The sequence below is a fragment of the Oculina patagonica genome, chromosome 12 (genome assembly GCF_052425735.1).
Source record: "Oculina patagonica isolate OP01 chromosome 12, crgOcupat, whole genome shotgun sequence".
Classification (NCBI taxonomy): Eukaryota; Metazoa; Cnidaria; class Anthozoa; order Scleractinia; family Oculinidae; genus Oculina; species Oculina patagonica.
The window spans coordinates 13,221,787-13,234,107 of NC_135769.1; the positions used below are offsets into that span (position 1 = coordinate 13,221,787).

General features: G+C 37.9%; 1 protein-coding gene across 2 annotated transcripts; it reads right to left on the reverse strand.

The window, feature by feature from the left end:
* Positions 1-2,452: 2,452 nt before the first annotated feature.
* LOC144632708 (uncharacterized) lies at positions 2,453-12,295 on the reverse strand. 2 transcript variants are annotated; one of them, XM_078491416.1, is made up of 9 exons: positions 12,064-12,295; positions 6,539-6,770; positions 6,178-6,231; positions 5,972-6,022; positions 5,760-5,832; positions 5,034-5,171; positions 4,723-4,803; positions 3,713-3,774; positions 2,453-3,251 (listed from the first exon to the last, which is right to left on the reverse strand). In XM_078491416.1, exons 1-9 carry the CDS (start codon positions 12,208-12,210, stop codon positions 3,133-3,135), a joined length of 957 nt encoding a protein of 318 aa, XP_078347542.1. In that variant the 5' UTR covers positions 12,211-12,295; the 3' UTR covers positions 2,453-3,132. The 2 variants fall into 2 exon arrangements, with proteins under 2 accessions (XP_078347542.1, XP_078347543.1); XM_078491417.1 differs by having other exon boundaries at positions 2,454-3,251; positions 6,539-6,746; positions 12,055-12,295.
* Positions 12,296-12,321: the final 26 nt, after the last annotated feature.

Below are 12,321 nucleotides of genomic sequence, written 5' to 3' on the forward strand. Positions count from 1 at the left end.
CGATGTGAATGATCCAGGAGTTGGGGGCAAAATGAAAACGAAATCTTCCGAAACTAAAAAGAGTCGAAGATAAATGACCCAGAGAAAGCAGAACCGCGCAGCATAATAAACGCAAAAGAGCGACGAATTTACTCGTATTTCCGAGGACATAAGAGAGGAGCACTCAAGCGGCGAGTCCGGCCCCCTCAGTGACTGGGTTATACCAATATAATAATAAAAAAATTATATTATTAGATAACCGAGGAACAAAAAATAAGATAGGAAACGCCGCCCCCGAGAGCAAGCGCCAAAAAAAGATAAAAAAAAGTCAAAGTGAGGAGAAGGTCCCGAGGACAGACGGACGGGCACGCCTCCACTCTGAAAGGTAAGAATTAAAAATGTACAAACAACACAACAACAACAACAACAACAACTATCACCCTAAATATTTACAAAAGGAAAGACATAAATAAGTAAGGGTCTGTGGCCTGAAATAACTGAAGAGTTTAAGAGGGCAGGCAGCCAGTGAAATAGGTATCACTCTACCACTCAACATTAGATTTGTATACAGCCACGTCAAATGTATAAATACAGTTTGTACGCCAACCGTCACATTTTTCCCACTGCCGGGAAAGCATTCAAACAGAGCTTTTCTCGCTGTTTTAAATCCTTTTAAAAATAAAAAATAAAAAAAATTTTTAACAGGATTAACCCAAGTATTTGGGGTCCTGTAAGATATTAAAATTTAAAAAATGACTACAAAGTTTAAAAAAAGTTTAGAAATGTTAAAAAGACAACGTTAAAAAAAATAAAAACTACGAATAAAAATTACAAATAAAAATGTTCATATTTTTTTTAAAAAGAAGTCTAATCATTCCGACGGTAAACAATAAAAATGACGCTCCTAAAAACGAAAAACTCCGACGGCCAAACTCTAGCTTCATCTCGGCAGGATAGCACCTACTATGCATGAAAGAATGTATTATGACGTTATTTAGTGTTAAGTTCAAAAAATAGGCTCTGCCATTATTTTGAAAGAAGACAGCCAAAATGACTCACGATAAAAGGGTCAGATGTGAGATAAGCGCGATATGTAGATTCACTCGGGAAAGAGGTAGTATAAAGAAAGATTTTTTCAAAAGTGAAAAAGATAAGTTCGTGCGCTACTACCTCTGATTTTAAAGGATACAGTAAGCCGAATTTTATACAAAATAGGTAAGTAAGGTAAGGATATAGATAAATTATTACTCCTCTTCACAAATGAAAAGATGAACCAAAAATAACTCACAAATAAAATTGATTAAAAATCTTTTCCTTGAAGAAACTCGACCTGGGGCATTTCAGGAAATATTCTAAGTATTTAACTACCAACAGGCCACTAGGGTTGCCGTTATTACAGCAGGAGATTGATCTTTCTTCTCTAAAATGATAAACCTGAGAAAAGCTGGATGTCCTTCAAGTGAGGCACTTTCGCAGCATAATTTTACCCAGCATGCTACCCACACGTCGGGATATAATGCCTATTCGTAGCACAACCTGATGAGTTAATGCTACTCCTGAAATAATTTTTCATCTTTTGTAAAAGAATGCAGAGATGGAGGCGTGCCCATAGTTACGCCGGGGTGTGTCCCGGCGTTGTGACGGCTCAGTCACTCGGGGACTTTTGCAAAGATCAATCAGTGTTGATTCTGGAATTATAGGCACCTTCCAATAGAGGTTTTGGGGAGCAAATCACGATTATTTTCTAAATATTTAAGGGTTTCATCCAAGACTCCCGCCATTTTTTTGCCGCTTTACAGACTTTTTTGACCAGCGTTTTTCTTTCATCAAAAAGGTATATATATTTATCATTTTATTTTTTGAAAAAGCTTTTTAAAGAAATATCCGATACGAACGTTGTTTTATACTTGCATCTAGAGACCGGCCGCTGTATACGTTCCTAAGGTACAAAAAGGGAGAATAGTATTATTCACGATAAATAGGAAATATACTGCTACATTTTTTAATGATTTTTGGCTTGTGTTGTTTGGTTTTGTTAGTTGATTATTTTTTGATAAGGACCCTTCAATGTTACTTGTAAAAATCACATTAGTTATCATAAATTAAATTTCTCATCTTTCATTGTAGTTCAAATATCGCAAAAAAAGACGAGGTTCCAATACTCCGATTCACGGTGACTTTTAGTATGTTATTCCTCAATATATGCAAAGTCGAATAAGGCATGTTTTATTTTTGTTGCAATTTGTTTTTGGTTAGACAACGAAATGGCTTATATTGACTGGACTAAGGATCGCATGTGTGTACTTCACACTCACAATGTCTCTCTACACCTAGGAGTATAAATGAGTACTTAGGAAAACCTGGCATGAATGCTTGTCGAGAGTAATTTGTTATGAACTAACATCCCTTTCAGGGTTAACAGGAATACTCTCCAAATGCAGCGTCTCGTCAGTTATAACATACCAGAGGCGCGCATTTACAAAGGAACATGTAGAGCAAAGACAACACAAGCAATTTCCTTTTTTAAAATTATTTATTGCTTTAAAAATTAAGACAAAAAATGTTACAAAATATGAAAACAGAGAATTAAATATGATTGGTCAGTTCAGTGTTAATTTGTTTTTCAATTGTAATCATATAATCGATTTCTTCATAAAATTAAATTTACAATATTACAATACGTTCATCACATTACATAACAAAATCACTTGACAGTACATCACATGAATCTCATTCTATCACAGCTCTTACATTTTGAATTGTGGAAATAACTATACATTTATTACTTGTGCAGCTGAATGTGTATTTTATGAAAATATTGTGTACCTTCAAAGATCAGCAGTCAACATTTTAATATTTTTATACTAAACTTACTTAAATGCTTTCTATCCATTCATACTATATTAACAGTATTTCTTACTACATTCGTAACTGAAGTATATTTACAAGCATGAGGTCAGTTTATGAACCAAGTGAATTACACGAAACTGCATGTAGAGATAAATAATAACATCGGATGTGTATGAAACAATTAGGTTAATACCGTAAGGAAATACATTTCGCCGAAGCTTTGTCTAGAAAGCTTTTTTTTAAGAAAAAGACAACTTTTCCACTTGTTTTTTTTTATAAATGTACTGATGTTCACTATTTTCCTTATACATGTAAATGAAAGACTAGTGCTGTTGCATATTTTAAAGTACAGTGTTTTTGTAAATTTATTGAGATAAGGGTCAATTTAATTAGATCTGCATAATGGATTTGGCCGGGGAAACCTGAAAGGAAAAGGAAAAAGACAAACAAAATTAGTATATAAAATTTATAGAAAAAGCAAATGAATATGTATCCAAACGCTCATATCCAAAAGAAACTCAAAGCCTAAAACTTCATGTACAACTTCTCTGTCACCATGTAAGCAAGTCAGCCTGCTGAACTTTAGCCGTCTTCTCTGGTCGCTAACTCTCTCGGGAGCAAGCCACCATAGAAGACGGACGAATTACAGCTATTCCTGCAAGTGCTTGAAATGACGAGATTGTTTTGGTACAAAACTTATAATTATCTCAGCAGAATTGCTGGTAGCTACAGACAGGAGGTTACAGGTAATCGGCTATACCACACAAGTGAATAGTGCTTTTCACGCGCGCTGATTGGTTTACTCGGAGGTGATTAGCAAAGTACTATTCACCTCCACTTCGGCGAATAATTGTTAAATAGTTCCAGTAACTACTCTGGTCACCTGTAAGTTTCCCCAGCTCAATGATGGTCTTGGTAAATACAAGTTTTCTCATTGCTTCTTCACTGAAAGATAAAGAAAAAAAACAGGAGTTCCAGGTGTTCAAAGTATGGATAACGCTATCCACTGGACAACTTCGTCCCAAAGTCTTCTTCGCCCTCAAAAGGGCGGGCAGGGGAATCGCCGTTTTGAAAATCGTGGCGAAGAAGGCCCTGGGACGAAGTTTATCAACCAGATCAATAATAATTCACTGGCTAGTGATTGACCAGGTGCGCCCTCTAAAAAATCGGGTCTAAAGATTCTTAAAAGGGAAGCCTCAAGCCATGCGGAGCTTATCCCGGTTTCGGTAGCAATAAGCGGCTAGGAATATTTATTTATTTATCTACCCCCCTGAATGGGATGCTGGTCTGGGTGGAGAGAGGCACTATGAGAGTAAAACGCCTTGCCCAAGAACACAACACAATGACCCCGGCCAGGTTTCGAACCCGAACCCTCGATACCTGCCTCGTCCCCGGCTTCTTGGTTTTTTTGTTTTTGTGGGGGGAAGGGAACCCCCCCTAAACCACTAACCCCCCGCCCCCTGTTTTCCCCCCCACCCCCCCCGCGGGGCTCGATACGGAGTCTGGCTAACCATTAGCTCTATATAGGCCACCGCGCCTCCCACCCAAAGATGCTAAAGGTTATACTAAAGTAAGCAGAGTACTAGAGCGGTTTTCACTTGAGCCTCGAAAGTAATTCGCGTTTGCATTGGATTTGCATTACTACGTTTAATGATTGGTTTAAAACACTCGCGCCACTTTCAAAGCCAATCAGAAGTAAAGTAACCAGTCATAACTCGCACGCGCTTTGTGCTAGCTACATGTATTAGCTTTGAGTTTTGATTAGTTTACTGGATTGTCTGTGTTCTTTGTGATTGGCCAGAGTGGTAACTTTGGTTTTGGTTTTACGACACTCAATTGAAAACTACTCTATTAATCGATTGTACCGTGAACTGATTATCAGAGAGTACTCACCTAAAAAGACTGTCCGCTAGGCTGGCTTGAACAAACCAAGATGGTTTGTGAAACACAATCCTGATAAGTTGCTCTCCAAGCCTGAATAAAGTAAAGACGTCGAAACGCCATTAAATCAAAGAAGGCGAAGTACCGGTCTGAGCGTTTGCTCCAATGGAGAAGTTTACTCAGATGGAGAGTTTAAAAGAATCCAAATGAGACAGAATGAAAAACGAAAGATTTTATTGGATTGTTATTTGTCGAGTACAAAAGTCAGCTTTAAATTGTTCATGTTAACAGAAAATTTCTTATAATAAAAAACATACACTTACTCTGTGGAAAGAGTGTGAAATAATTCCCACCCTTGTGCGGCAATGTCGGGCAGGTATGCCGTTTTGCCTTGATCTTGTTTAAAAACAACGATGCATCTTTCTCTACCAATGATGGAACTTATGCCACACACAATGGCCCTGTGGCACAGAGAGAAAAGATTAATACTGAATTACAGTGTAAAATGACCTGAAAAATGAGCTGTAAAGTTGGCACGGTAAACAATTGAAAAAAGGAAAGAAGATACAGGAGGGTATTGTCTAAAACACTGAAAACCAGCTAAAATGCATTTTGGTTAACGTATATGGCCGGAAATGAAAACGAAAACTAAATTGACTTTTATCACGTTGGTCATAATTAAGTGACGCGTGTTCAATTTGAACGCTTCACAAGGCATTCAGTCTTTATACAAGATAATTATTCATCACTGGCTTTCTACCCATCTATCCCTCCGATCTGGCTCTTTGGTAAATTAAACATATTTTTTATTTTCTTCAATCAATCAATCAATCAATCAAACAAACAATCAATCAATCAATCAAACAATCAATCAATCAATCAATCAATCAAACAATCAATCAATCAAACAATCAATCAGTCAGTCAGTCAGTCAGTCAATCAATCAATCTTTATTGACGTGGTCAGCCCGCTTAGCTAAAGAGCTAGTTTGCAATTATTACAGTTCCAGAACTCAGTACTAAAAAGAAATAAAAAATTAAATCACTTACGCAGAATTCTCCACAGAGCTGCTGAATTTTTCAGCATCAACAGTCATAAGGTGGAAGCCGTACTGATGAAATCCTATTTTAAAAAGCAAAAGTAATTATAATAAATGCATTACTATTTCTATTCTTGTCCTTCAGCACTCCAGTTTTCTTTTTAAACGACATCTTTTCTTATGAAAAGAGCTAGATGTATATTATATTTTTCATTTCATTACCTTCATATGTAACACTGTCAGGTAGTTTCTGCCTGCTAGAGAGATCTTCATCTGGAAAATCAGGCAAAGATGAAAAAAATTAAAAAAGCGATTAATATGATATCGCTTGCCAAGCAAGAAGATACCTCGCATGTGAAACCTCAAACGTGAACATCTGATCTATGGAAAGATATATTCTGTTTTTAACTGATGTGAGATAAATTTACCTTCGTGGCTAGGGCAGGCAGGAACAATGCTCGGGACGGGAAGGACTTCTGGATCTTAATTTGGGGTACAAAAAATATACACAATCACGATTAGTGTTAGTTTTATTGCGACAAAAATGCAGGAAAAACTAAAAGAGCAGTGTGGAAAGATACAGTGAAAAGAAAGAGAGAAAGAAAGAAAGTTCAGTGTACGTCTAGTGTGTGGAAGCTCATGGATTAGACTACTGCTGCGAAAACTCAGAGGTTTGCCCTATGGATAGTGCTTAGTCCCTAGATAAGATAACACGGCTCATTACGCGAGATAATCCATGGCGCCCTTGTTCCTAATATTAGCTTTTAGGAAAAAAAAGTCAAAGCATACCTTTCAATGTGGCTGGTTTTTCCTCTTTAAAGACCAATTCCGGATCGGAAAAGTTTTTTCCACCCATGAGGAATGCCAGTGTAGAATATTCTTGACGAATATTCTCGTATATTAATTTCGAGCCCTTAGATTTAATCACGGGGCGACCAACTGGCTTATTTATAACGGGTTTGGTCCCGTCGTCAGATGGTAAAATAATGCCACGAGTCTTCGTGTCATGAGTCTTTGGTATCTAAGAAAAAAATGTTTAATACTTCAGTTAAGGAAAGTAGTTACATAGTTTTTTGTGCCTGCCTGATTTCATATCTACTTTATACGAGTAGGGCGACGTTTTAGCTGGGAAGCCCATATTGGAGTGGGGCGCTGTTATGTTTAACGTTATGTTACGTTACGTTATGTTAAACGGGAGGGCGGGGAGCAGTAACCCTGCGTTCAATTAGTATCCTATCCTTTTTTTCCACTTAGGAGCCCGTTCATTGCCTATTTGTCGATTCGAATGATTTTAGGCTACGTTTACACGGGACCGGATCCGTTCCGGACCGGTCCCGTGTAAACGTAGCCTTAGAAGACTCATACCCGCCACCAGCGGGAGGTTGCGAGGGTAGAGGGGTGGGGAGTGGGGGGGGGGAGTGAGGGGATTGTTACCGGCATTTTATGATCTTGTGTCATAAAAAGTTATTTAATTTCTTACACGAGAATGCTAGTTGCAGATCAAGGCCTGCCAGTGCAAAAGTGCCGATTTTTTTTCGGTTAACCGAAAAAAGCTCTTTGCAACGATGTACGACACTTGTTATATCAGTTTTTTATTTTTTAATTAAAGAAGTTAATAGCTTTCAAGCAGGAAAACGGATTTTTTATTACTAGAGGCTGGCATAGTCCTGTCAAACAATTCATTATGCTCTGACTTCCGGGTCGGATTTACAAGCGGCGTGAACAAGCAGTTCATAGGTTACGAGGCGGCTATTTCAATGCGTGTTTCGTTGTCCATTGTAAATGCCTCTCATGTATTTTTTTCGGGCAATTAGGGGCGCTTTCCATATTCGACCAAAATTTCTGGTTTTAATTATATAGCCGTCAGTAAATCCTATATTGTCAGCACAGCTATTTTTCCTTAATTTCTGGGAACTGTCCAATTTGGGATTAAATTTGGATAGTTTCAATTAGGATTTTTTGGTAAAATTCACAATCTGTCCAATTTAAGATAAATTGGACAGTTTCGTCTCGGCCAATCAAATCGAAGAAAACACAACATGTGATGGATATTAGCCAATTAGCACAAAGCATAGCGTCAGCGCTGTAAACTGGTCGCATTGTGAGTTGACAATGGCGGAATTTTATGGAGCAAGTTTGCTACGTTTTTCTATTCCTTTTGAGCTTTTCAGCAATAGAAACAACAAAGAGAAATTTTCTACGTTGTCAGAAGAGGAGCTACCTACACTAAGAAGCAAAAACCAAGAGCAAAACGCCTCCAATAGTACAAAACTTGGGTGAACGTAAGTGCAGCGAAGCGAAGCAAGAAATCTGTCAGATATTCATCGCCATGAGGCATGAGCTAGATGCAATTCTTTGTCGTTTTTTGCTGAAATTCGAAAAGAAAAGACGGCGATGAAGTACGAACGATATAGTGGAAAGGAGTATGTCACATTCAGGAAGTTGTTTAGCTCTTCGGACACTTTGTTTACGACTTTCATGACATTGATTGATGCAGTGTTTTCACTCACTTTGTAGCAAGCTTCGCAAAATTGCACTGTTTTGTTTAAGTTTTATTTGTGAAGACAATGCTCTGAGTGAGTTGCATGTGCTGTGTTATGCCTACTATTGTTGAATGCTTTTCCCGTTCTGGACATAAGTTTATTGTTTATGCTGGATTGACTGACTATAAGCTATATAATTAATATGTAACCGGACTACATGCTTGTCCAATTTTGGAAATAATTAGATTCAAAAAATTCCTCTGACAGCGAAATTGGACTCGGCCTACGGCCTTGTCCAATTTTGGCTGCCCTCGGAATTTTTTTCATCAAATTATTTCCAAATTGGACAGCATGTAGTCCAATTACGTATACTAATTATATAGCCGTCAGTAAATCCTATATTGTCAGCACAGCTATTTTTCCTTAATTTCTGGGAACTGTCCAATTTGGGATTAAATTTGGATAGTTTCAATTAGAAATTTTTGGTAAAATTCACAATCTGTCCAATTTAAAATAAATTGGACAGTTTCGTCTCGGCCAATCAAATCGAAGAAAACACAACATGTGATGGATATTAGCCAATTAGCACAAAGCATAGCGTCAGCGCTGTAAACTGGTCGCATTGTGAGTCGACAATGGCGGAATTTTATGGAGCAAGTTTGCTACGTTTTTCTATTCCTTTTGAGCTTTTCAGCAATAGAAACAACAAAGAGAAATTTTCTACGTTGTCAGAAGAGGAGCTAGCTACACTAAGAAGCAAAAACCAAGAGCAAAACACCTCCAATAGTACAAAACTTGGGTAAACGTAAGTGCAGCGAAGCGAAGCAAGAAATCTGTCAGATATTCATCGCCATGAGGCATGAGCTAGATGCAATTCTTTGTCGTTTTTTGCTGAAATTCGAAAAGAAAAGACGGCGATGAAGTACGAACGATATAGTGGAAAGGAGTATGTCACATTCAGGAAGTTGTTTAGCTCTTCGGACACTTTGTTTACGACTTTCATGACATTGATTGATGCAGTGTTTTCACTCACTTTGTAGCAAGCTTCGCAAAATTGCACTGTTTTGTTTAAGTTTTATTTGTGAAGACAATGCTCTGAGTGAGTTGCATGTGCTGTGTTATGCCTACTATTGTTGAATGCTTTTCCCGTTCTGGACATAAGTTTTGTTGTTTATGCTGGATTCACTGACTACAAGCTATATAATTAATATGTATTCAAAAAGTTCCTCTGACAGCCAAATTGGACTCGGCCTACGGCCTCGTCCAATTTTGGCTGCCCTCGGAATTTTTTTCATCAAATTATTTCCAAATTGGACAGCATGTAGTCCAATTACGTATACAAATTTCCGGGAAATTCCAGTGGCGAATGGAACAGCATTTTCCGACTTTTACGGTTGACTGCATGGTATGCAAAACAAAATTTGCATATGGTAGTGCGTCTAATATGGAAATTTCTACGGTGCATTTAAATAATGCACTGTTGGAGGTTTGCAAGGTTTGCTGCACATATAACTCGATATTTTTGCAAAAAAGCATTACGCTCACTGATAAACCGAGATGAATGACATTGTGGCCACAACAACAGAAACCTTTCAAAAGGCACTTATTAAAGCAACGAAAACGTCGCCACACAAAAAGTTTAACGAGCAATACAATGGCCTAGCCTGCACGCGCGTTATAAATATTTGTACATTTCTTTGCTGCCGCCTGCAAAACAACAACTAAATTCAACCGAGTTAACCACGGAGTTTCAAGAACGCTTTCTTGACACATGCAGCTGCTTTTAGCTTCCCAAATCGACAAATTTTCTGCCAAAGGAAGCTTGGCTGAGTGCAAAATGGTAGTTTTTCCAAAATTTCCGGAAAAGAGGACAACCTCGCAAGGTAGACCCAAATTTTCGAAAACAATTTCCGGAAAATTTCAGTTCCATTCGATCTGGCTCCTGGAATTTCCGGGGTTTTCGGTTAAATGGTTCGCATTTCGGAAAGTCAACACTTTCCGGATTTTCTGGAACCTTTCCCAGGAAATTTCTGTACCATTCGCTCTTGTTCCTAAATTTCCGGAATTTTTGGTCGATTGGAAAGCGCCCTAGGTCTTCCCCCCTGTAGCAGTTTACTACTACCTGATTAGCTTTTTTAAAAAAATTTTGAATCGGCAACTTCCGCGCTTGAATTTTGTTTCACAAGTAGTGAAAAAAAAAAACTTGAGGCGACTAGCGCGATGCAAACCATCCACGGCGTCTTGAAATTTTATGGTTCTTTCATGCAATGTGATACACTTGAGGAAAAAATACAGGTTGTTTCATTCGTTTTTATGTAAATCACTTTTTATTTTCTGACGCACCGTTATGATTGCGCTTGTCATTAGTTAGGCTGCATTCATTATGTATGCTACAGGGGGGGGCAGAGGATTTTTTTTTTTCAGCGACTCGTTTTTTTATATCCCCCCCAAGGTCCATACAAATTTTCATAATCCCCCCATGCAATCAGCCGAAAAATGAATACCCCCCTCCTCCCTCACAAGAAATATCAAAATAAATATCTGTATAATAGTACACTACCTTATTATAGGAATATAACGAAGCATTTTAACAACGCGAACAAAATTTACGCGTAATAAAATTAACGCGAATTCAAGAAAGGTTCTGGTTAAATCCTTATAGTAAAAAAGTTAACATCAATAAAATTAACGTGAATTTTTGAAATTTGTGTTAATAACATGTATCGTTAATTTCCTATAATAAGGTATATATGTTTGAGATTTCAAGAGACATGTTTAATAACAACATCGAGAGAGTTTTGACAGTTTATGTCATACCTATGCCAGCCAGTCTAAGTAGCGCAAATTAGGTATAGATAGCCTGCCAGCTCGTGTACGAGTACTACCAGGGCTAGGAGTATTGACAGTAACCTCCGTTTCACTGTCACTCTCGTCAACAAAAGCAACAACCTCATCATCATCATCATCACTCTCACTATCACACTCATCCACAGATTCATCTCCGCTGTTGCCATCCTCTTCATCCTAATTTTCCTGCTGTTCAGCATCATTATTCTCCTTATATTATCTTATCATTTTTCTTCCCAAGGAGAGAAAGTTTATGACAGTCTAAATATTTGTTAAGTTCTTTGACGTATAGCTTGTTCATATTTTCAAACGTGGACGCGATAGTTTTCCAGTCATATTGTTCGTATCCTTTCATTGAACATTTAAGTGCACATTTGTTGTTCAATTTCATAATCTGTGCACTGAATTACATTGTTTTCTTTTGCATTCATTGATTCAATAAAGTTGCACTGCTTAGACTGAGGTTGCATTAAATGTTTCCATTTTAGATGTTTTACTTTCTATGCTGTATCGAAACATTACATCTACAGGCCAGGCACACTACTTGAAAACTTCAAATAGCTCCTATAGTCTCTCAGAATGATAGAGGTACCCTTGTTGCTTACAATCCTTGAAAGAAGCTGCTGTACTTATCATTTCTTTTTTCACTTTTTTAAAACTATTACAAAAGCTAGACAGAATCTTACAAAAAATAGGCATCCCCCCAGTAGATATTTAACAATTTTCATATCCCCCCTTTTTTTGCTCTAAAAATTTGAGAACCCCCCCTAAAATCCTCTGCCCCCCCCTGTAGGATACATAATGAATGCAGCCTTACCAGGTTTACCGTCCCAGATCTCGCGCAAAGTTTAAATTTGGATGGCGCGTGCATTGACGTCACAAAGCCTAACGGTTACAAAAAATCGTTTGAAGAAGTCGTAGCGCAAATGTACGACTTTCGCACGAGTTTTGAGTAAAGTTCATAGCCATTTGAACTTTTCTCACCTTTCTCTTCTTTCTGAAACTCAGAGCTTGCTTTCTACTAAAAACGCAGCCCATCTTCAAGTAAATCTCGACTTTTTCCAATACAAACTTTACCAACTTCACTCTACGAGAGCTAACGGTAAAATGACGATTTCTGCGAGCGTGCATCACTTATATACCTGAAGCTATTGTGACGTCATGGCGCGCGCTGTAGAAGCTGACGACATGCTTGTTTAAAACTGAAGCAAAAGCGGTGATTGGTCAAGGACATGCAGGCGC